This window comes from Condylostylus longicornis, unplaced genomic scaffold (assembly GCF_029603195.1).
Source record: "Condylostylus longicornis isolate FDR11 unplaced genomic scaffold, ASM2960319v2 ptg000027l, whole genome shotgun sequence".
Taxonomy (NCBI): Eukaryota; Metazoa; Arthropoda; class Insecta; order Diptera; family Dolichopodidae; genus Condylostylus; species Condylostylus longicornis.
The window spans coordinates 1,964,060-1,990,121 of record NW_026577996.1 but is presented as its reverse complement, the minus strand read 5'-3'; the positions used below and the strand labels follow the sequence as shown (position 1 = coordinate 1,990,121).

The 26,062-nt window shown below is 25.3% G+C and overlaps 1 protein-coding gene across 12 annotated transcripts in view; it reads right to left on the bottom strand.

Annotated features, from left to right (window-relative positions):
- LOC129607174 (protein PF3D7_1417600) overlaps nucleotides 1-25,336 on the bottom strand; it is a 61,823-nt gene extending 36,487 nt beyond the window's left edge. For 5 of the 12 annotated variants that reach the window (XM_055517942.1, XM_055517943.1, XM_055517944.1 and 2 more), the window contains exons 1-2: nucleotides 21,048-25,335; nucleotides 13,292-17,023 (exon numbers count right to left, since the gene is read on the bottom strand). In XM_055517942.1, coding sequence (XP_055373917.1) covers nucleotides 13,292-17,023; nucleotides 21,048-24,771 — 7,456 coding nt within the window. In that variant the 5' untranslated portion in view covers nucleotides 24,772-25,335. Of the gene's footprint in view, nucleotides 1-13,291; nucleotides 17,024-21,047 lie in introns of all 12 variants that reach the window. The other 7 variants (XM_055517947.1, XM_055517950.1, XM_055517951.1 and 4 more) reach the window with 3 other exon arrangements.
- Between the last annotated feature and the right edge of the window lie 726 nt (nucleotides 25,337-26,062).

Genomic DNA, 26,062 nt, shown 5'->3' with positions numbered 1-26,062 from the left:
TCTAGTTTTCTCTTTGTTTTCTTCTTAATACAATCCAAGTATGTATTAAAAACAAAAAAAAACCATATACATAATGAAGTTTCTCTATTTTATGGGTTCAGAAGAATTCAATAGAAGCAGGAAGTAGCAATTGTAATTGGCGATTTTATATAGAAATGTTCATTTGAACAAAACAGAAAAAAAGTTTAATGTTTGAAAACATTATCAAAGTCATCAATTGATTTTTTACAAAAGGGTGAACAAAAAAAATCTAATCGATTATTTTTTACATACCTGATGCATATTAAATGTCAATTGTGCGTAAAGTTATACACATACATGTACAAATATCATATACAAAATATTCAATGTAATTATGAACCTACTCTATAATGGTAGTTGGGTCTTTGCCTTAACAGTTTACACAAATAATTCCAGTTTTAATTGTTACTTTGTTTTAAACAGAAAATAGAATAAGAGCTTAGGCAGAAGTGTAATTTTTATAGTTTTACAAAAACTGTTTGATCGTAAAATCATTGTGCGCACATTTAAGCAACTTAACTATTGCGTCAATTCAAATAGAGCAAGTTAACCGAAAATTGTAAAAAAATTACAAACTGTTTGATTGCTTAATTGCATGCGATCATACAGTTGCATGTATGCGCGCATACAATTGAATGCCTAGAGTATGAATTAGATTGCTAATGGGCAGATAGAAAGTAAGAAACAATCCTTAATGAGATTTTAGTGAAATTAAAACATGATCAATTCAAAAGACAAATTAGGTAAATAAAATAATTTTTCTATTAAATATGATTATTTTGAATTCCAAAATGTGTAAAAAATTCTTAAGTTGGAACGGATTAATAAAATTACGTCAAAAGTTAGAAATAAAAAAAATTATAATTTGCTGATAAAATAAATAATTGGTTTATTTTTAATTGAGGAAAAAACTCATCATTTTTAATTATTTTTATTACCACTTTCATATTCTTGAAAATTTTAAAAATTCCAAAAATTATTTCTCATTTCTGGGAATTTTTTTTTTCAAAATTTTTCCTATTTTGTTGTATTTGTTTTCAATTTCCCAAACTATATATTAAAAATTTTATTTATATATGTATAAGAAGGTAATTCAATTTCCTTGAAAAAAAAACAAAAAAATCTGGAGAATTAATAATTTGCCTTAAGTGTTGAAATAAGATTTTGCATTCCAAAAATATTTTAGTAATTTTAGAACGAATTTATTAAAAATGTGCTTTATATTGTAGAATTGTTTAGCTTATGTTTCTAACTAATAAAATATTTGGTGTTGTAATGTAGTAAGAGTAAAAAACAATGAATTATTAAGTCATCAACACAATGGGTCCGATAAGTGTAACAACAAAGAATTTACAAAAGCAGATTTAAATGGGGCGGACACGTAGCAAGAAGATCTCTATAAAAGCAAAAAACTAAAAATACTTAAGTAAAAGCAAAGAATTTGCAACAATAACAGAACATAAAAAAAAAGTGGCGGACTGAAACGCGAAGTTAATTTTAAAATTAAATCCATTTACGAGCACTAGTGACTAAAAAATTTTAAAGATTTTCTTAAAGATTAAGGTTGGTTTTGTAAAAATACAAGAACGTGCATTTTAATTGTGGCATATTTACCACAATCTGGAATATAGTCGGGGGCATTTTTTTATGGCATTATTCACTAATATGTAAATGAAAACCTTGAAATGGAAATTTCATATTTTCTAGATTACAACAAAGAATTTTCCTGTAAAAGCAATTGTTTCTGTTTTTATTTATTCCTCTGCATAATAATTGAGTTAATCAAAGTGGAAACGAATAAAATAAAACAGAATCAAATTTTTCAAATTTTAATTTAATTAAAAAAAAAAAAACAAAAACACTAAAATGAAAAGAAAATCAAAAAAAAATCGGTAAAAATATAAAGAAAACCACCACGTTTGTTTTTCTTTTAATTTGGCATTTCCTTTTGAAAATTTTGAAAACTTAAAAATAAATTTAATTAAAATTAATCGAACTTCGAATTCTCTCTGACATTTAAATTCGTGTATATTTTATTCAATTTTTTATTTTAATTGTGGATTGTAGCGGTATAATAACATACGTTTATGAAACCAGATGGATTCATTGTGAATTTGAAAGAGAAAGTAAGACAGAGACACAAATACGTAGAGAGAGAGAGAGAGAGAGAGATAAAGAGGGAGACTGAAATAAAAAAGAAGAAAATTATAAATCTTAAAAAAAAATTGAAGGGTAATATTTTTGTATTACCAAAAAGAATCGTAACAAAAAGGGGGGGGATAAGGAGGCAATAAAAGCTCGTTCTCATTAACTTTACATAAGGTTACTCTTTGAATGCTTATTTGTATTCCATAGCTTTATATTCAAGTGTGCATACATGTAACTGTATTGTCAAATGCAATTGAGCAATCAAACACTTTGCAATTTTTTACAATTTTCGGTTAACTTACTCTATTTGAATGGACTATAAGCAACAGCTTATAGTTGTTTAGGTGTGCACGGTTTGACAATCAAGCAATAATTGAAAAACTAATAATAATATGTCTGCCTGACCCCTTACTGTCATCAATTTTTGTCAATCTGTTACAAGTACCAATATGTTATATTTTATCAAAGTAAGTTATTGGAAAAAAAAAATTTAAAACCTGTCATATAACATTTACATAACTACATACATATGTGCATATGTAAACATTTTGCTCTTGTGCAAGAAGGTTCTCGATAAGAAAATCAAATTTGCTGAAAGAACAGATCTCAAAAGAGTGGTTTAGGCTCTGGGCCTGAATTTTAATGGAGAGGATAACGGACTTGAATCGAACTGAATCGAATCGTATCGGAAAATGAACATGACTACATGGATTTGAGTCAAGTTCACCGTAATTAAATTTTGGATACCAAAATATAAAGGATCTTGTAACATCGTAATTTGCTCCAAATTTAAGTATAATTATACTATTATTTACATTTAGTTGTGTGCATTTGTCGACCATATAGTTTGCCTCGCGGGTTTTTCTTGCGGCTTTTCCTTTTTTTCTTTCGTATTTTATTTTTTGAATAAGATTTAAAAATAAATCAGTTTTTTTTTCTCTTTTCTAATTTTTAGTTATACTTATTTTTGTTTATTTTAATTTGTTTTTTTTTTTGCTTGTTGGTCTGGTTGAATTGTGGGCGTTTAAATCGGAAACAGAAATAGATCATTGGTTTAATGGTTCTGTATAGCTTAGTAGGATCGCTGTTACATAGTGTTTGACTTTTGTATTCATTCAATTTTTTTTCTTTTTTCCTTTTTTCTTTATTTTTATTTATTATAGCAACTTTTTATGAATAAATGATTTATGACGTAGATTTGTCACGGTCAACTTAAGAGTTTTGAGTTATTGAGAATATATTTTTGCTGTTTTTGTGTTGTATTTTGGCTAAGATTTTCAGTTTTCTATATGTTATATTCTAGGAGGTAATTGCAGTCAATGTAATTGGAACATAGCAATATAGAATAAAAGAAAACAAAACACGAAGAAAAGAGTTCAATAAATCTAATTTTAACTAACATATGTGAGGTTATATGTGAGGTTACAAACATAGCTATATGATTGTATATATAAGACGAAATGACTCATCATTTAATTGGCAAAATATAAATTAAACTTAAACAATGAACAATATATGAAAAGAAAAAAACATAATGAAAATCGAAAGAAAATTCTCATTCTGTTTGTGTTTTTTTTTAAATTTTTAAAAATAAATTTTAATTTTTAAATAAAATTTATAAAACATTATAAATAATTTTTTCTATTAAATAATCGGCGCCAATTTTAATCTGGCGGTTAAAGAAAAACTATTTTTTTTTTAAGATTTTCGATGTAAACCCACAGAATATTGAAATTAGCTTAATAAGTTAAGCTTACATGGATTTAAAATTTGGTTTTCTTATAGCTTGTAAAATCTGTGGCAACGCAACATCTTTCAGATTTCACCACGAATAATTTATTTGTAATGAGCAATAAGTTTATATATGACACAAATGTGTTTTCTAAGATGAAATTCTGAGAACATAGACTTTGAACTTTTTTGGGTTACTTGGTTTCGGTTTGTATCTATAATTTCTTAATGTAATAAAGGAAATCAAGCGAAATTGCAATTATGAACTAATTTAAAATGCAATATAGAAGAAATCAAGGAGTGCATCTCATCCCCTAGCGGGAGATATTCATACTTCCTTTACAATTTGAAAACGCGCGTTTACAATTTCTATATTGTTACGTCAGTGTCAATTTGATTAATTAGTAACTGAAAATGAATTGAAATAAAAATATTATCAATATACTGAAATTTGCTGAAAACATTATTAATGAATTAAAAAAATATCATTTTTGTATAAGTTTTATGGAACATTTTTATGCTTCTATGCTTTTATGTAATTTGACCTTTTCCAAATCTATTTGACAACTTTATATGATTTGCGTTTTTCTTTTATTACAATTTCATGTGTTTTTTGTTTTTCCAACATGTTGACAAGTTTTAATATAGAGGAAATAAAAAAAGAAATAAAAAGAAGGGAAAAAATTAATATTAAAAATATTGAAAAAAAAAGTTTTGGCAAATAGGACCAAGTGAAAACTATGAGAGAAGTGCAGAATGAAAAATTAAAAAAAAAAAACTTAAAGTAAATTAAAACTTCAAAACGCCTCTGTACACATCAAAATTTCCCATCAAAAACTATTTATACGATAGTCAATAAATCAAAATGTAGTCGTATTTTTATTGAAATAAAAAAATAAAGAAAAATAAGAAAATAGAATAACATTTACAATATTATTTTAAATATTAATTTAAAAATTTTAGAAAAATCTTTAGCAAAAACTAGAAGAATAAAACGCGTGTGTTTTGCCAAAATAAAAAGAAATGCTCGTACGTATATGAAGCGATTCTACACGTACAATACGCGTAAGAAGCAGAACAGATTTAACAAAAAGAAGAAGAAAATGAATCATCTAAAAATAAAAATAAAAATTTTGTTGTGTAGACACTGAATTTTCATCTTTTTATTTACAAAAATTTAAAAATTTTTCTTTTTTCATAATTCAGAGGTGTGAAATTGATTTTATCGCTTACCAAATTATATTTCGGATTTAGAATAATTGAATGATTTGTCGCAAGTGCGCCTTTTTCCATTTTACTTTGATGTGTCATTTTATTTACTTAATATTTTAGTATAGAGCTAGAATTGAATTTTTTGCCTTTGAATTAACATTTAGAAAATTATTGAAAAATATTTAAAGTTTATACCGTTATGTAAGTAGCTAAAAAATATGAGTGGTATTGTCAAATTGATAATTTGGTTTTTTATATTTCTGTGATGAATGCGTCGATATTATTTTTGACAGAAATTTATTGAATATTGACACATAAATAATTAATTGAAGACGAAAGAGAAATATTCGGGAAAATATAAAGCGGAAATAATATACTCTCATTTATTAAAAGAAAGTTTCCAAATTTCGAATATTTGTTGAATAATTACAGCAAAAAAAAGTACGAATAATAGTAAACAATTAATTCCAGACTAAATAAATTTCCTTTGGCCCGCATTACATAAAAGTTTGCCATTTAAATTTTTTATTTCTAAATTAAAAAAAAAGGAACAACAAAATTTTCATTTTTTCTATTTTAGAAACAAAAAAGCTTATACCGAAATATTTAACCACCAATGAAGTGAAGACATCGATTTTGGAAAATATTAAAGATAGCAACATTTAAATTCGTACATATACAATTTTAAAATTAAAGATATGTACGCACATTTAATGTAAAACAAAAATTAAAACACATGGTAAGGTTTTGTAAATAAGCACATTTTGCTTTCAAATTCCTGAAATGCCGATATTAAATTCTGTAAATGGAGAGTAGGTGCAAAAATTTCAGCTTTCTATCGTTATATAAGTAAAGTGAAACTATCAAATAAAATAATTGTTTAACTTTGTGTAGAATATGTAAGGGAAACAATTTTTTCTTAAAATTTTCCCTTCTATATTTTAGAAGATTGCATACTTTCGGGAGTACGAAGTATATAATGAAGAAGGTAAGAAGAGAATATTACTTTCAAATGAAGTTGAATACTACAAAAATTATTAATAAATTTAAGATTTCAAATTTTTCTATGGTTTTGGCAGCTGAAACAGAAAACAGAAAGATGGACATAAAATTTTTTTCAAAAAAAAAAAAATTTTTTTTGAATATCCTAAAAATAATATCGTACACAACTTATAATATAAATTTATTTATTGAAATATCATTCAAAAGATGTTGAAAATTCTAATTGAAAAGCGCGTGTTTTGTAACCAACTATTATTAAATTTTCTTGATAGATCGATTTCATGTAAAATTTCATTTCGTTTTTTTAAGTTTAAGTATTTGTTGCTGTAAATATTTTTGTAAATATTCTAAATGCATAAAATGATAATTATGTATTATGTATGTATATTGTAACGGTTATACCTTTGGTTCCAATATTTGATTTAGCTTTAAATTTAGGTGCAAACATTGTTAAAGTATAAATTTTCTTTTAATTTTTAAATTCTTTAAATTATTTCTTTAATTTTTTTTTTTGTAATTCTAAAATAATAAAACTATGGAAAACAAAATACAATAAAATAATTAAAAAAATATTAATTTTAACAAATTAATGGTTTGATCCTATGGTGCAATAAACATTAATTTTTCTGATTCGATGACATTTAACTATAAGTATTAAGTTTTGATATTATTAATAAAATTTGAATGACATTTAGGATTTCCGCTTATAATATACACTCTCCGAGTGAACTGAATATTTCATTGAATATTGATAATAATGGATGTTTTATTCACAATAGTTGAAATTTTTACTTTCATTTCAAATTTCACTTTCTTGTCACTTATTTTAATTTTATTTCCGATTTGATTGACATTCCGTTATTTCATATTTGAACATGTTTTAATTTTTTTTAACTTTATTTATGTATTTTTAAATATTTTTCATTTACATATTTTTTAATTTATTTAATTATTTAATTATAAATTATTCTTAATCTCTAAACACAAGCTTAATTTATTTATTATGGAATTTATTACAATTATTTACAAATTTTTTTTCTAATTTTTACGGGAATTTTTGGAATTAAAAAGAAATTTAAAATTTTATTTTAATTTTTTTTTTTTTAATTTTATAGCTCGTGAAAATATTAAAAATCTAAATTATTTTAATTTAATTAAAAAAAAATTATTTTTGAAAATTTCGTATAAGAACAAACTAACCCTGCCCCATTTCAACAACAAAAAAAAATTTTTTCTTTTTTCTTTTTCGCAGGCAGTCTTCGTAATTAACAACCGAAAACTGAATTTAAAAAAAATAACATGAAAAATCTTCTTTCACAAAAAAAAAAAAAACAAAAAAACGGAGAAAAATTTTGATTTTGTTTTCTTTCTTTGATTTAACAGAATCAGTGACGTAATTTGGGAAAATTCGTATAGATGGCATATGTGTGTATGAAAACAGAGTCTAAATAAAAATTAATACATATAAGTATATGTATGTATATTTAATGTGAATAGAATTATTTGAGTATTTTTTTGAAGAAGAACATAATGCATGTTTTATTGTTTGTCTGTATGTAAAATTTTCAAAAATAACATTTATAAAGATCAGTGTGACTATAATTTATATGAGTAACAGCATAGTAAACAACACATAATAATGCACATACATATGTATCGATATATTATATATACAATCAGTTCTAGTAATATATTACGCATACATATTATAAATTTGAAAATTCTAAAGCGCGCATGTCAAATTATTTTTAGTGTTACTTTTTTCTTTCCTTTTTTATTATTTTTATATATTTCAAAAGTTAAAAACAAATATAGACTCGCGGTTTAAAAGCATTTTAAAGAAATGAAAGAAAAAGACGCTTTAGAAACAAACTGTCAAAAATAAAAAAATAATAAAGTCAAATACGCGCGCGTCATATTTTTGCTTATTATTTTTTTTTTGTTTTTCTTTTATAAGCAGTGATTCTCAATTAGAGAATATTATAAATTAATGTTTTGATTAACAATTTTTGTGACTTGCTTTAGCAACAATACTTTTTTTAATAATGAAGTTTTTCTTTTATTTATAGGTTAGTTTTGGTAATGTCAAAAGTAGGTCGATGTGAAAAGTAATCCGATATTGTATGATGAGATAGAGAAAATCGAAATTTTGTTTATATACAATTCAATGGGAGTTCAAAACAAAGTAAGTTTCTACAATCCAGGATGTAGTTCAAATAAAACAGAATTCATAGAAAAATAAAAAAATGTATACCATAAATCTATTGTGGTACATGTGAAATTCTTCCAGGAATTTAATTTGAAATATTATTCATTTGATCAATTGGACTTAAACAAACAGAAAGACTGTCATATTTAGTAAAATACGAATAAGTAATTTTTTAGATTTAACATTAATTGACGTTCACTGTTTGACACATTTATTTCATATGTGTTTGAGATATGTGTATTTATGCAAGAATAACCTACATCTACATTGTTTATATTATAAATATTTTTTTTTTTACGTTTTTTCTTATTCTTAATTTTTTGTGTATTTGACTCAAGTATATGTATGTATTTAGGGACGCTGTTGATGTATAAATGTTTGTAAATTAGATCTAAAAAATCGAGTCCTATTTATAGAGAGGAAAATAACCAATTATGTTCTAAAAAAAAAATTAAAAGTATGAGAGAAAACATACATCCATACATAGAAAATTTACAGATGAAGTTTGGAACTATAAAAAATTCTCCAGTAAAATTGTAAAGTGTCTAAGAAAAATTATTAAAAACTAATATGAACATAATTATATGTATGTATGTATGTACATAAATTAAATAAAAATGTTATTGATGGAAAATAAATTAATATGTGCGCATGTAAATACATATGTAAATAAATAATTATGGAAAAAAATTAAATTACTTAGAATTTGAATAAATTATGTTTGAAAAATTTCAATGTTTTTTTTCTCTCATTTTCTATTTGATTTTATAATTTAAAATTCTTTTGTTGTTGTTGTTTTTTCAATTATAAGAGAACGTAATTTTCAACAAATACAAATTACGTATGCCAAATAAGAATTTGAAATGTCAAATTAATAATAATAAAATAAATAAGATATTTGATTGTATATGAAATTTTACTTAAATTTTTTCCAAAAAAAAAAAAAGTTTTTAATATTTTGACATTCTTATTTTGAAAAAATTTTGTTGTGTATTTTGTAGATTATAATATTGTCAAAATAATTTAAATATTTTTGAAACACATAGCTATTTGTGGAAGAAGTAATTTATTTTGTATTAAGTGTCATTGATTGTAAAACATTGTAGAGTTAGCACTACTTGCTGCAGAACAAGAATTTTCAATCAGGTATGAATTTGACGTAATTTTCTTAAATTGAAAATTTGCGGCGTACATAGTTACCTTATAAATATGCAATATTTTTTTGAAAATGCTAAATATTTGCTACAATATGTAGAATACAATAGAGGGGTAAAACTCTCTGTTTTGACTGTTATTAATTGACTATTATGCACATTATATGTCATTTTAACCAATCGGAAGGGAACTGTTTTAAATGTCATCAATGTCAGATTTGAAACTACCATTAGCAAGAACACAATACAAACTAGCTTTATATATGTAAAGAATTATTTATTTTGCTTATTTTAACTGTAAAATATTGTTAATTCTTCAAAATAATATTAAATAGTAGAGAAGAAAAGTTTATTTATGCCCGTATTTATACCCGTATAACTGAGGCTGAGAATTTATTTTTAATATTTTTTTGAAATTTTTTCTTGTTTTTTTTGTGTAAAATGATAAATGGTCCATAAAGATTTTTATTATGTAATTTAGTGAACACACAAAGTTTCCGTTTTATGATCTTTCTAAAATGAAATACACACCTACTTTTGAAAAAAAAATATGAATAATAATGTTTTAACTATGTTTTTTTTTGAGTGGGTTACACACTTTCATTGACCGCCAATTGTAGTTCAGATATTATTTAATCGTTATAAGAATAGAATGATTAATATAAATATAAATCTTAAAATAAATTTGCAACAATAAAAAATTTTATTAAGTGTAAAATAATTATATAAGGTATAAATTTAAATTTTAGGTTTAGGTGATAAATTTTAATTGTAAATTAATTATGGTAAGAGTTTTAATCTTACTATTGTAAACTAAATCTGCAGATATAGTTTACTTGGGCGTTGTTGATAATAGTAGGATTTTTAAGAAAATTATTCTGAGAGTTGATTTGATTTTTGTAATATTAAAAATTTGGCTTTTTTTCGCAAAAAATGCTTTACGACGCATGCGAATTCGCGTACTTATATTCTAAAATGTCAACAGAAAAAGTTTACGATATGTCATGTTCGGAAAACATTTGATATTGTCAATGCTAAAATCTCTGTCAGACAATGCATTTCTACAAAAGGAAGTTAAGAAGAGACAATTCTTTTCTTTCTTTCTTTAAAACTGCTTCTATTCCTAAATTTTCTGTTAACAAGATTCTCTGCCTTTCCTTGATTTTCCGTTGTAACATTTTATTTGGTTTATAAATGAAGATACATTAATTTTGTTAATGTAAAATTGACACTTTTTACTTGCGAGATAGAATGATTTTTTTTGGTGATTTTAAAGACACCCTTTTATTTTAAAACAGCTAGTCTAAGAATTAGAAATTTAATAGACTTTAAAAATTACAAATGGATTTTGTAAAAATTTTTCATTTTCAAACATAGTGTTTAATAAAAATTAAAGTTCAATAACTTATAGTTTTTACACTATTGCTATAATTATTGATTAAAACTAGTATAACAAATCGTGTTCAGCTATAGAATTTAACTTAAATAATTTGTGTCAGGCCTTGAAATGATATATCGTGTTAATTTGAAGGTTTTAGTTATGCTCTGATTATTTTTACTGTTTTATTCCAAAATGATAATTGATAAATTTGAAATCATTTTTTGTGAATCACCATTTTGATAAACAAAAACAAAAGTAAAAAATTGAGTTCTCCTTATACATATTGTATTATTAAGAGATGACATAACATTTATATAAGTGTTTTGACGTTTAAAATAATGTCAAATAAGTAATAATCGATTTTTAAGTTGAATTAATTATTCATTGAAGATTTAAGTGTGAAAAACAAAATTGTCTTTTAATTTTATAATTTAATTTATTTTATTGATGACATAATAAACCGGATAGAGAATTAGGAATGCTATTGATTCATTAATTTCGTTGGTAATTCATTTGTTTTACAATATGCAGATGTATATACATATGTATATGCCTATCAACCGTGTTAAATTATTATTTTCACATTTACGATATACGGTTTATTAAAAATGTTTTATTTCTTAGTTGTAATTTAATGATTTTGAGCTGAAAAATTTTGACCTTGAAAAATTGCAAACAAAAATTTTGAGAATATAAGTAATATAAGAGTGACTGTTCAAAGCAAAACTTATTTTTTCTCAACCACCGGGAGAGGAAGCATACCTATTTGCCACATAAAATTCGAATATTGCTTGCGGATTAATATTTTTGGTTTGATTTTGAATAGGCCTTCATTTTGCAATTATCAGATTTCAATCATCATCTTGCAAGTGGTTCAAACATAAAAACCATAAAAACAAAATAACAATAAATGACAAAAATATACATAGCCGAGATATTGTGACATTACACTTTACAAGAGTGAAATTTAATAATTTCGAAAGTGGCATAATGATTATATTATATTCAGGAATATTACTCGAATTAATCGTACAACTTGAAAGAAATTTTCTGAGAAAAGAAAAATAAAGGCATCCTGAGCAAGAGATTAGTGAGAAGTCGATTTTCACAAGATGTCAAGAGAATAGATCTCGAGAGATCGCTTTCTAATACAAGTCACTTTTTTCACAAGTCTAACACCTACTTGTCACATGTCTAATCTACAATCTACAAAGAGATATTGATGAATGAATTATTCCGATGAAACGATACATACGAGTATTTTATTAAAAAGTAATTTATACCATAAAAATTAGTTTATTTTAGACACGAATCAATTGCATATGTGTTGGTTTTTGTTTCTACTCATAGTTTTTAATTTTTTTATGTTGTGCTTCTCAAAATAAACTGCTGCGTATTTTTATTAATTGTATTTCAAAACTCAGCAAACTTATTGAAAGCATTTGATTTTCCATTTAGCGTGTAGAATATATTTCGAAAAATTCAAATATTCGAATCTTATATACTAGTAATTTAAATGTGTAATACTTAGAAACTATGTTGTTACGTAGAATTATAACAACAAAGTATAGTACAATTTTACCAAGTTTACGATTTCAAGTCAAGTACATTTTCTTATTTTTAATTTAAGATGCATAATTTATTAAAAAATTTTATTTTGTAGATAATTGTATACTTTTTAAATATTAAAAAAAAAATTATTTTTATTTATTTAAAAATACTAAGAGTAAAAAATAACACAAAGATTATATTTTTGTTATTTACGTAATTTATTTAAATTTCAAATATTAATAACTAGTTTTAGTTAGTAACTAATATATTTTAAGCAAATTTATATTAAAACACAACTAAATACTAAAATTAGGCTTATGATTACAAAAACAAGCAAAGAAGCATTTTCTTTTTGGTTTCCGAATTTTGGTTTCTATTTGAGAAATTGCAAAATTTATTGAAATTTAATAAATAATGTTTTAACAGAATTATTTGGACTACCTTGATTCTTTCGTCTAATTTCTTATTTTGATCCATTTAAAATAAAAAATTACAAGAAAATAATGGCAATATACGAAATTTTAATTTGTAATAAGGCAGAAGTCAAAAAACGTAAAAAATATTTTACTGTAGAGTGACAGTAAATGTCACTTTGAATTATTTGAATTTTCTTGAATTTCTTCTTAATATTGCAGTATTAAATCCAATTAAAATATAATTGCCATTCTTCATGTTACGAATATTGGAAACCATGCCGAAATTTAATTAAAAATTACAGTAATTTTTCTTATACTCTAAAAAATATTATAAGAAAAATCTAAAGTTTACTAGAATATTTTATAGTTTAGTAAGAATTTTTGTTGCGTAAAACATTCCAGCAAAGCAAAGCAAAAGCAACAATAGCAAATCCAACCATTTTTAAATTATCTTTTCGAGACTCACCACTTGATAAGTTACTAATACTATTTGATAAATTAGTAATAGTCCTTTTTTCATTCTCAAAGATACCCAAATCCTTGTGTTCCTCTTCGAATTTTTTAACAAATTCAGCAAATTCAACTAAATGTTTTGGTAAATTTTTTAAATCAGCTTCAGAACGATTTTCCATAATTTTTACATTATAATCAGTTGTTGATTGCATAAAATGTTTTTGATCTTTACTTGGTATCGGTTGTGATTCTGCACCGCTTTCCCAATCACTATCAGCTGGCATATTTAATTTTGTGCGACGTTCTTTAACACGACGTAAAAATTCATCACCAATATTTATTGTATCTGAAAGTTTTCTAACATTTTGTCCAGAAATTTTCGATGATTGTTGTAAATCATCACTTGGTTTTGTTATTTTAATAACCTTGTGCATACGACGATCTTCACGTTCAGCTATTTTATTAAGCCATTCATTACGCATCCTTTGTTGAAGGGCCTCTTCTTCAGATTGAGCATTCCATGAGCGTCGTCTTGGTTGATGATTCTGATTCATTTGATGAAAATTATTTAGTTCCTGCATTAATTGTTTACGATTTTCTGCATTCTTTTTTAATTGTGTTTCATAAATTTCCTTTTCAAGAGTTTCATTAAATTGTGTCAAATCTTTTAAAAGTTTTTCACGTTCATCCTCTAGTGCAATATATTCCTTTTTGAGTTCTTCTTCTTTTCTTCGAATATATTCAGCTTGGGGATTCATTTCTCTTCCCATAGAAACACGATTTTGATTTTGACGTATAAAATGTGGTTGCTGTGAATACGGAGTATTTGGAGTTTCTTCAATCATTGACTGACAACTCGTAAAATATTTACGTCTTGAAGTTGATCTATTTGGCATTGTTGTATAATTAAAAGGTTGTTGATTATAATGCTCTGGTGGACAAGGCATATAATAAGTTAAATTATTAGTTGATGCAGTTAACCTGGGTGCCTTAATTTTAGGACTTTTACCAAACAAACATATTTCAACTTCTTTTTCAATTGGTCTAACAACTTTATCCAGAGAGGGCGTTGAAACTCTGGAAGATAAATCTACAGATGAACGCCATAAACTAGGTGTTGCTGCTCTCGATGATATATTTTCGATTGAACGCCAATAATCGGATGTATTATCAGATTTATACATATCTTCATGTACACTGCTCGAATATGTTCGTCTTCGTTTTTCATCAGAATGAGCAGGGGCATATGGTAATTCTGTTTTAATTGGTATATCAAATGTATGATATCCTGTAGCAGGAGCTGACCTTGGAAGTTCATCATCAGTTTCCCATTTATCTTTTTTTAATGGATTTTTATTATTATTTTCTATATGTATTGGAATATTAAATTCACGTTTACCACCAGGAACCGAAGACGTGGGATGTATATCATCCTTCTGAACGCTAATTGGAATACGAAATTCTTTAGCAATATTATGAAGTGAATCTGTCTGAATTGATGAATTTTGAGCTGAGGATGTCTTTTGTTCACTTTTTATGCTAGAAACGGTTTCCGTTTTAGTTTGTTCTTGTTGTTTTTCAATTTTAATTGGTATATTTACTTCTTTTTGAGATTTCGAAATATTCGAAGTTAAAGATTCCTTACTTGTGCCAAGCCACATTGGCACATCTTTTATTTTATCATGTTGTTCATTGAAAGTTTCAGTTTTATTGAATTTCAGATCTGTATCAAAGTGAATTGGTATAGTGTGTTCGGTTTTCGGTGGTGGTGGAGGGGGTGGATTTGAGAAAACTTTTTGCTCAAATTTATTTGGTTCCATATTTATTGGTATATTAAATTCCTTTTTGACTTGATTCATTGAAGGAACTCTAAATTCGCTAAGGTCCTCGTGCACAGTTTTTTCTGTTTTCGTTTCTTGTTTTGTTGAGATTTCTTTTTCAAAATTAATAGGTATTTGGATTTCTTTCTTTTCATTTTGTGTTTGAGTTTGCGAGGAAAACTGTTCAGTTTTTTTCGCACTTTCATTATGTGTACTTGAACTTTGCTGTTTTGGCGGTTGATTTTCAATTTTAATTGGTATGTTTATACTATCGGGGACATGATAATTTGACCTTAAATTATCGGTTTTTTTTGCAATATCACGATCTAAATTTTCTGAAAATCTCTTAAATTCTTTAAATATATCATCAGAATTGAATATTTCACTTTTAGATTTACTTTCAGCTCTCTCTTTGGCTCTTTGCCTAAATTCATCATAAGAGAAACTATCTGATTTACGAGATTCTTCTGTTTTAGTGTGAAATTGTTCATGTATTTGTTGTTGATTCGGTTGTTGCTTTTGTGATGTTTGTGATGCTTGATCTGTTTGTTGTGGTTTCTTTTCAGTGGTAGTAGTATCGGTTGCGACATTTTTATTAATAGAATCTGTCGCATCCGATGTATTTTTGAAAGTTTTAAAATTATTTGATGACCATTTTTCTTCAATATCACCTTTAAGATTACCATCGGATATGAATTTTTTGAGAGAAGATAAAGAATTTTCATCAACACGATCATTGTGACTAGAGTTCTGAACCTCTGAGATTAATTTACCATTTTGAAAAACTTTTTTGGATTCAAATGTTGAAGTTTCAATATTTGAGAAGCGCTTAGGAATTGCAGGTATAGAAGTTGTTAAAGAAGGTGTTGATGTAGAAGTAGATGAATCTTTTTGGTTTGAAAATATTTTATCAAATTCACTTGTGGGAAACTTCTCAGATGATGAATTAAAATAGTTTGGATCATTTAAGAACTTCCATATATCATCATTGTTAAAATGACGGCTGTTGGGTGATTGAAAATCACTAAATTTTTTACTACTGTACTTATCATCTGACAATATTGATGAACTTTTTATTTCAGAAATTTTTTCTGATTTTTTCGTCTCTGTACTTATTGACGACGATTGATTTCCAGTTTTCATATCAGAAGATGATGTTTTAGACATCAGTGATGATAAAATTGAATTAGTGTTTTCTTTGGGTGACGGTTGATCCACTGAATTACTTCGAATGATTTCTAATAATCTATGATTATTTTCATGCTGTGAGTTGTTTTCATTCTTAATATTAGAATAATTTTCTTTGAAATTATTTTCTCTTCCAAATGATGGTAGTGGGGGTACCGGTGGTGGTATTATTGTTGATTGTGTTTGTGTTGCATTATTTTTGTTAGAAGTAAAATTATATTTTGATTCTTGAAAATTTTCCAAATTCTTTGTATAATTTGAATTCAAGTTACCATCATATGGAATTTTTGATAATGATTCATTTGAATTTTTATTATTTGAAGTGACATTTCGAAGTTCATTTATATAAGTTTGATAATTTTGATGTGTACTGAATTTTTGTAATTCAGCTGGTAATTTTGGTAATGGTGGTGGTATTTCAGAATCATAATGATTATTATTTAAAATTGTTTGAGAATTTGACGGTTCAAATTTGATTTCAATATTATGTATTTTTGGTGGTTCTGGTAATGGATAAGGCATATCGATACAATTAAGTAATTCTTCAGATTTAGCTGCTTGCATATGCTGTACTTCTGGTTTATCAGTTAGATAATCTAAACTTTGAGAAACTGATGCTAATTCTTCTAAAACATCTTTGCCATATGGCATAGAAACAAGTGATTCTAAACAAATTTGTTTAAGGCTTTTTGTTGGTGATGTTGCGTTATTGTTATCTTCAGGAGGAATTGGTGATCCTAAAAATTTATTTTAATCTTAGTTTCATGTGGTAGTTTTTTTTTTCAAAAATTTTTTTTTTTTCTTAATGAAAAAAAAAATGTGGAATCTTAAACAAAATTTTCTTTTTTGGCTACTAAATTTCTCTTTCCTTTGCCACTCAAATATTAAAGTGGTAAACTGTATATGTATGTATGGATGTATTTATGCGAGTAGGAAAATTAATAGGAATATTTTAAAATGCGTGGATGTTGATTATTTGTCGGATTTTTTTTTTTGTTTTAAATATGGTGTTAAATTAAGAGAAAATAAATATTTATTTAAATTTTTCAAAACAATTTTTTTTTTTATTTAATGAATGCAATTTTGGAATTTTGAAAATTGAACTCTCTAAAATTCTATTTATAGTTAAAATTATAAAAATCGTATTCAAGGTTATGGATTTGTCGTTACGACGACGACTGATCTCCGATGAAAAATTTTTATAATATATATGTAGCTTATTAATAGAAAAACATTTTTGTAAATTAAATTTTAAATTTATTGTAAAACCGAATCATATTGTTTTTGTGATTTGTAATAATTATTTTTGGATTAAAGAATCGAAAAACAAAATTTATTAGAGAAAATGGTGTTGTTGTTATTTTCATTAATGATTTTTATATTTGTACATGTCGTATGTCGTATGTGAAGATGACAAATGAAAATATTTTTGGCTCATTACAAAATTACATTGAAATGAGAAACACTTATTATGATTTTTTTATTAATTTATTTTTTTAATAGTTTGTAATTTAATAATGAAACAATAAAATAATAATAAAGAAATAATTATGTTGGTGTTTGTGTAAAGTTTGAGGTTGAAACAATAGAGAATCAATAATGTTGCAATCGATTTTTTTGTTTTTTTCCCATTTAGAAAAAAATCAAACAGAAAGACAGTCATTTTAAATTTAATTTTTAAATTTTTAAAGATCAATATGCTTTGGAATTATTTAAGGGATTTGAAATCGAAAATGGAAACTTTAAAGAGTTATATAATCCCAAATAGAGGGGCAACAATGCGTATTTGTTGCAAATAAATCGATTAATTTAATTCAACGTTTTTTATTCGATTAAAACTGTTCGATATTAATAAATTAATTAAATTTCTTCTGATTCGTAATTAATGTAAAATAATATTAAAATTTATATTTCTAAAAATAAAAAATTTCAAGTGATCTTTGTCATTTTAAAAAAAAAATATGTACCTACACATAACCATATTTACAATATAATAAAGAAATTTTTTTTTAAAAATTTTACAATCAAAGTTTATAAAAAGAATTTTAAAAGTATGAATAACACTGAATTTATCTCAATAATAAGCAGTATCAATTGAAAAGTTTTCAATAGTAGGCCAAATTAATAATTAAATGCCACATGGCTTTACGGACGTTGCTGTCGATTTTCTTTCAATTTCATAAAAATTTTCTTATACTCTTTATAAATTTTTTTGCAATTATAAAAAAAAAATATTTTTAAATTTTACCACGAGTTTTATATAAAATTACGAAATCATTTTAATTGAAGTAGAAAAATATAAAAATTTTTATTGCAAAAATAAATTGTACGCGATTAAAGTGAAAAATAGCAAAAAAAAATTTTTCTTTTGCACTTCTCCAAATTATTCATATTTTCTTTAAAAATCTAAAAAAAAAATTTTTAAAAAAATTCTTTAAGAGTCGAAAAACTTATTCTAAAATTTTGTTACTTCAAAAATAACATTGAATTTATATACATATGTACATATATAAAAAAAAACGAAATCAATAAACAAAGTTATTAAGACAGACAAAAAAACGTAAAATGTTTAGAATTTTACAGTAATAAGAACAATATATGTAAATGAAAATTTAAAAAAATTATGGGGTTATGTTTACTTTATATAGGAAATAACATAATCAATTTTAATTAATTTGTTAGAATAGAGTTTCTCTATTTAACATATACTTAGATCAGGGAAAAATAGGGTATTCAAAAATTAATTTTAAAATTTATTCAATATTTCACCTTGAATCAGAACTTAATCAGAATACTGTTAAATTAGCATTAATTTCTGTAATGCTACACGGCAATACTTAATAAAAATTAATTTCAGAAACACTACTGCGACAATACATACTTAATAAATGAATTTATATTACTTAAAATCCATTAGAGATTTACACGTGCAAAAAGGGGCAAAAATAGTTCTCCTCCAATTAGTTAGCGTTCCGAAGGAAATTTAAAATATTAAATTGTTAAGAACTTGAACAAATTAGTGACCTATACAATATTTTTGCAAAAATAAGTTATTATATTCAATAGAGATTCTATTCAATAGAGCCTAAAAAATTGTTCTATATTTTCAAAATATTTAGTTTACTTCTCTTTTTACTCTATTTTAACATAAGTTTGTGTTTGTCTTTTAACAATTTTCGTAAAAATTACATATTTTAAATGTTTCAATCACAATTTAAAATGCCATTTTTGCAAGTACGCCACTGATGCCCTGAACGCCTCGTACGTATGAACATATGTTTTTTATTTTGTTGTTCCGAAATATTAAAGAAAATTTATTAAATTTATTGAACTAGGCTTGTTTTTAACCCAAAATAACATTTTTTTTAAAATGTCACTTTTAAAATTTTACTCGAAGAATAAAATGTGTGCACATATTGTGAACTGTACTGAAGGAAATTTGTTTACATATACATAAATTGTTGTTGTAGCAGTGAAAAAGCTTTGCTCTGATACATCAATATATCGAAACAAGTTCTTTTGCACTACAACCATAGTGAAGAATATTGTTTAAAGTTGGCATAAATGAAAAAATATAAAACTGATTTTAGGCATTGTTTATAAATTAATTCATACAAATTACAGTACTTATCCAAATTTTGCGTACAATATTACAATTCTCTTCCAACATTTCAAATAAAATAAAAGTCAGGAATTTTGAAATTATAAAACAATTGATATATTCTAGTTATAATTTCAAATTTCCAAATTCAATTGCATTGAAAATGGAATGGAAATATGCAAATTAATTTTATATTTAGCCAATTTAATGACATCATTTTTCCAATTATTTTCATATTTTTCCTTTTTGGTTTTTCTTTGGAATTTCGTATTTTAAAATAGAATTGAATGCAATCTAAAATATATTAAAAAGCAAAATTGATTTAAATCTAATTCGAATAATTAATTTTTTCATCTTAGATAAAATCTTACATTTTAAAAAACAAATAAAATGAGCCGACAATAATTTTTAATAGATTGCTATTAAAAATCAGGACAAAAATTATAATAGTTGTGTTTTATTTAGAGATGCTAATAAAAAACAATAAAAAAAACAGAAACAAGTCGTTTTATAAACAAACATGAAATTAAATGTTTGATGAGTGATGCTTTCTTTATTTCAAGGTTGTTTGTTTCATTCTATTTTTTTTTTGTTTTGTCTCCTATATTTTTTTAATTTTGCGATTGTTCCGTTTAATTTTTTTTCTAAATATTTAAATTACGTAATAAGTATTTGCGAAAAAAAATCAAAAATTTCGAGTTTAATAATTTTTCTCCCGTTTCAAAACTACTTGGACGCGCTCAGACGCGTTGACGTTTTTATGCTTATCTCAAATTAAAAACAAACAGCTGACTTTTAATTATCCTGGCTAGTGTATGGTAAAAACATGGAGAAATCCGGCAACGAAACACGTTCGGGTACTTTATCAAGAGTTTTCAAAAAATCAAATTAAAAATTTCATATGCAGCTTCACCACAGGTATGTGTGTGTATATTTTTATATTTTCAAAAAAACAAAACTGCGTCAAAATAATTTTCTCCATTTCATCATGATTGGTTTTTTTTCTTTTAGCTGGATTAACACTTATAACAACATTTTTTTAAGATTCCACATTTTTTTGTTAAATTTTTTAAAATAAAATTAAAAAAAAAATTTCTTTTCATTTTTTTTTAAATTCTTGTAATTTTTTACTTGTATTTTATTTTTTTAATTTTACATACCTTTTCGAATAGCGGTGCACTGACTACTAACGGTACTGTGACTTTGCGCTGAACAATGACTTTCTGCTGATTCTTGCCGTAAAATTCCTTTCAGAGTGTTGCCATCCAATTTTGAATTTTCTTCTAAATTTGATAAATTCATATTCAAATTTACCATTTTGTTTGTGTTAATTTTATTATTATGTATATTTAAATTTTTCTCACTTAATTCAGTTGTTGTTGTTTTTTCTTCTGACGATGTAGATATTTTTGTTGTTGTTGTTGTTGTTTCAGTAATTTTTGTTGTTATTTTTGTATCTGATGATAATTTATTATTATTATTTATTTCATCGAATTTTTCTATATTTCCAGTAGGTGGTAATTGTTTTTGTATTAGTATATTTTCATTTTTTTCATTTATTAAATTTTCTTTTGCAAAATTCTCCGCTAAATTTTCTTCTTTTATCATTAAATTTTCATTGGAAACTAATTTTGTATTTTGTGAAATCATAAAATTATTAATAATACCACTAACAGGTGTCGAACTCATATGAATATCGTTACTTGCTGTATCGATATTCTTTTGAGTGTTAAATTTCTCATTTACTGGATGAATTCTCTCCGAAAATTCTCCATTTTCATTATTTTTATTAAGAGTATTATTAGTAGTACTGTTATTTTCATTGCTTTGATGTGTAGGAGAAGAAATTTTTTGTTGTTGTAGTTGCTGCTGTTTTTCGAATTGTATTAGTCTTTCTTGTTCTTGTTTTTGCTCGTCCTGGTTTGTATTGCTTTCTGAAGTGTTTGATTGCGTTGTTAAATTTTCAAGTGTTTTATTTGTTGGATCATGAAGATAATCGATTGTTGGCGTTTTAATTCTTGTTTCAGATTCATCTTCATCTACATTGTATTCATTAGTAGATTTTGTGTCTTTTGTATCATTATCTGAATCCATAATATCAGATGAACTACTTGAAGCTGAATTTAAATAAATTACTTCAGCTTGTTCAGATGATGGTATTAAGTTTTTTGACCATGTTTTTGAGCATCCTTCTTCAATTGAAGGTTGTTCAACTAGTTTCGTTTCAACAATTGTTTGAATATCTTCTTCTGATATAACATCTGCTTTAATTGGGTGCCTAACACCAATAACTTTTTTTTTCTTTTTTGAAAAATCTAACTGAATTTTGGGATACACTGCATTTGCTTTCTGATAAATTTCATTATCATAAAATACTTCATCTTCAAGATCATCAAAATTACTACCTATGCCAATACCGGTAGCACTACCTGCATCTGAACTACTTTGAACAATATCAGAATCTTCTCTTTTATCAATGTCACTTAAATCACTACTTTCTTCTTTAATACAATCCAAATATCTTGGTTCAATAATTTGTGGAAGAAAATGAGTTTGTAATGCAATTCTTTTTGTATTTTTTTTTGTTTTATAATCTTTGGGTGGAATTTTATTTTGATCATCAGATTCATTTAATATTACAATGTCATCATCTTCATCCAAATCTTCTATTGTGACTGTATTATCTATTAAGAACGGATTCATTCTGCTGTAATCAAAATTGGCTTGCACAGGTTGTGTCTGATATTTGTCTTTTTCTATATCTTGCATTTTTGATAATCCCTCGTTTATTTCTTCTATAGTCACAAAATGGGATGCTTTATCTCTTAAGTTTTCATCTGAACTTTTTAAACTTATTGGTGATGTAACCGTAAAATTAAGATCTTCTGTAGATTCTGCAAGACTTTTTGATTCACTGTCGGATGTTAGTTGTCTTACCATTTCACTGGATTTTGTAAATTTCTCTTGCAGGTTGTCATCTGAGCTTTTTAAGCTTGTCGGCGATAGAACTGTATAACCACGATCTTTTTCTTTACAAGTTTCTTTAGCATTTGCGGCAGATTTAAATTCTAAAGTTAAAATTTTTATCATTTCATCTAATTCTTTTGCCGAATCACTTTTCAATATTTCTGTTTCATCTTTGCTTATTTCATCAAAAACTTCTTCAACATCCTTATCTAACTTATCACATTTCGAAATTATTTCCGAAAATGTTTCTTCAACATTATCATCGCTCAATGTTTTTTGAACGCTATCATTATTTGGTTTTGATTCACTTTCTACAGTAATTTTATGAATTTTAACGCTAGGCTTAGATGTAGCTGATTTTGGCTCCAAATTTGTGGAAATTGGGAACGGCTTCGAAGCTTTGTCAGATATTATGCTTAACTCTTCCTGTGAAGTTGTCTTTTTTGTGGCCGAATTTTTCTCAATAACGATTTCTGGTTCATTTTTTACAGATTTTGTGTCTTCTTTACTAATTTCAAGGAACGCAGAATCAATGTCATCATCTAATTTATCAAATTCTGCAATAATTTTTGAAAACGTTTCCTCTACATCAGTACCCGTTTGCGAAACATTATCATAGATTGTTTCATCTACATTTAATGTATTTGAAAGTAATTTTTCGTTTTTATTCGAAATATTAACATTACCGCTTTCCGATACCGTTTCCGATTTTTTTTCCGGCGAAGACGATTCCGAAATATTTTCATAAACACTTTTTAATGAATCAATAAAACTTGGTTCTGTACATTCTATTTTTTCACTTTCAATTATTGCACTACAACTGATTTTATTGTTATCGGAACTTTTATCACATTTCACAGATACAACTTCCGAAATCGTTTCCTTTACATGTTTTATTATGGTGGGTTTTTCTTTTTCCGAATCTTCATTATTATCACTTTCATGATTTGGATCTAAATGATATGTTATTGATTTTAATTGTATCGATAATTGATTATCTCGATTTGAGGAACTCGATTCATTTTCCGGATCATTATTCTCGGAAGATAATGAGGATTCTGGTTTACTTAAGTCTTTAAATATTTGCATTTCACGATCAATTTTTTCTTTACGTATAAGTGTGACACTGCCGGCAGTATCATTATCATTTGGTATTTGAGCATCTTTTGATGTCGATGAACCCGTTTTGCCTATTAAATTTATCGAATTTTCGTCAATAAAAATTGTATCAGTATTATTTATATCTTCGATATTAACGTTATTACTATTATTATTAAAATTATTTCCGTTACTAGTACTTGTATCGGTTTTAATTAATTTATTTTCAATTTCCTTATTATCGTTTTTGCTAATATTTTTATTATTATTTTTATAATTATTATTTAATATCGATTCGTCGATTATAGTCGTTTCACTATATACCGTTGACTGATGTTGTGGTGATGGTGATTTTATAAATGCGGATAATGATGATGATGATGCATCATCATCATTATTATGTATATGTTGATGATGATCATTATTATGAATGTCGGTATCATTAATTATATTTGTATTAGGAGTAGCTATAGGAGAAACAGAAGGAATAGCACATGCGAATTCCACTTCACTAATTTTTTTTTCATTAGTTGTATTTAAAATTGGAGCATTGCCATCAATACAATTATTTTTTGTGGTGCTCTTTTCTTCACTACTTGGTACTATAATTATTGTAGATGTATTAGCAGTAGTATTTGTCGTAATATTAGCATTAATTGTATCGGTCGCGACTACCGCATTACATTTTTCATTTTGTTCAAGTGTCTTTTCTTGAATTTGCTTGCTGTTGTTGATATTATTGTTATTATTATTATTGTTGTTGTTATTTTTTTTCTTTTGTTGGTTATTATTATTTTTCTTTTTCCGATTTCTTGGCATATTTAATTTTTTTTAATGATTTTCTGATTTTGGTATGAAAATTGGAAAAATCTCTTTAAGAAGAAATTAACCAAAAACAAAACTTAATTTGTTTAATTTCAATTTATAATATTTAAAATGACTATATTCAATTTTATTTTCGAATACTTCGATTTTATTTTTGTTTAAATTTTTTTTTATTTGTGATAAATTGTTCTTTTGCGTACCGGAAAAATAAACGAATTCACCACACTAAATAAACGCGAACTCAACTAGTGTACAATCGAGAGACGACTCAATTATAACATTTCAGAATAAAAAAATAATAATCAAAACAAAATACAAAAAAAAACAGAATTATTTATGCATATATTTATGTATATTATATATATGTATGTACACATATATAAAGTACACATAAAGATTCAAATGATATGAAAGACTGGTGATCGCCTTGGCAGTTCAGTTTTGCAAAGCCCTCGGAAAAATATAAAAATTTTTAGAACATTTTTTAAATGATTATCAAAGCAGGGTGTTTTTATTATTTCTCTTTCTTTGTTTCAATTGGAGTTGGAAAAATGCATATGTATTGGAAACTTTGAGTTAAACAAATTATTGTCCAAGTATTTTTTTCATTTATTCTCTATATATAAAATTGAATATATCTATGTATTCGTATGTACATAAATTGCTAATATGAAAATTTCAAAATTATTATCATTAATTATAAGCTTCTTTTACTGTAATTTGAATAACTTTTAAAACAATGCCATTATAAATCATTTTGATGTGCTAAAATAAAAGAGTTTCATATAAGGGAAGACAACTTTCAAAACTTTTGGGAGTAACATAAGAAAATTATTAATCTGTGCAGTAAATACAAAATAGAAATGAAGAAGGAAGTATTTATATACAATATTGAAGTATGGGCCATTTTGAAATAATTTCTATCAAAAATGGGAATCAAATTTAATAGAAATGATAATCGAAAGTATGTAAGATGACAAGTAAATCCTGAGCTATAAGCTACATTTCTCATGCCGGAAATGTTAATAAACAATGTACTCCTTCTCCTGGCATAATTGAATTGAAATTTAAAAATGCTTAAACATTTTAATATCTTTTGAGCATACTCTTTTGTAACTGAAAATAGGGCACTAAAGTGACATAAGAATTGTTAACACGGACTTCCTTTAATTCTTATGCTATTAGCTTCACATAAAGGGCCTCAATATAGAACAAAGTGACGAGATCAGTGACAATGAATTGTATTTCAACTTAATTTTGAACTCAAATTTCTCTTGCCTTCCAT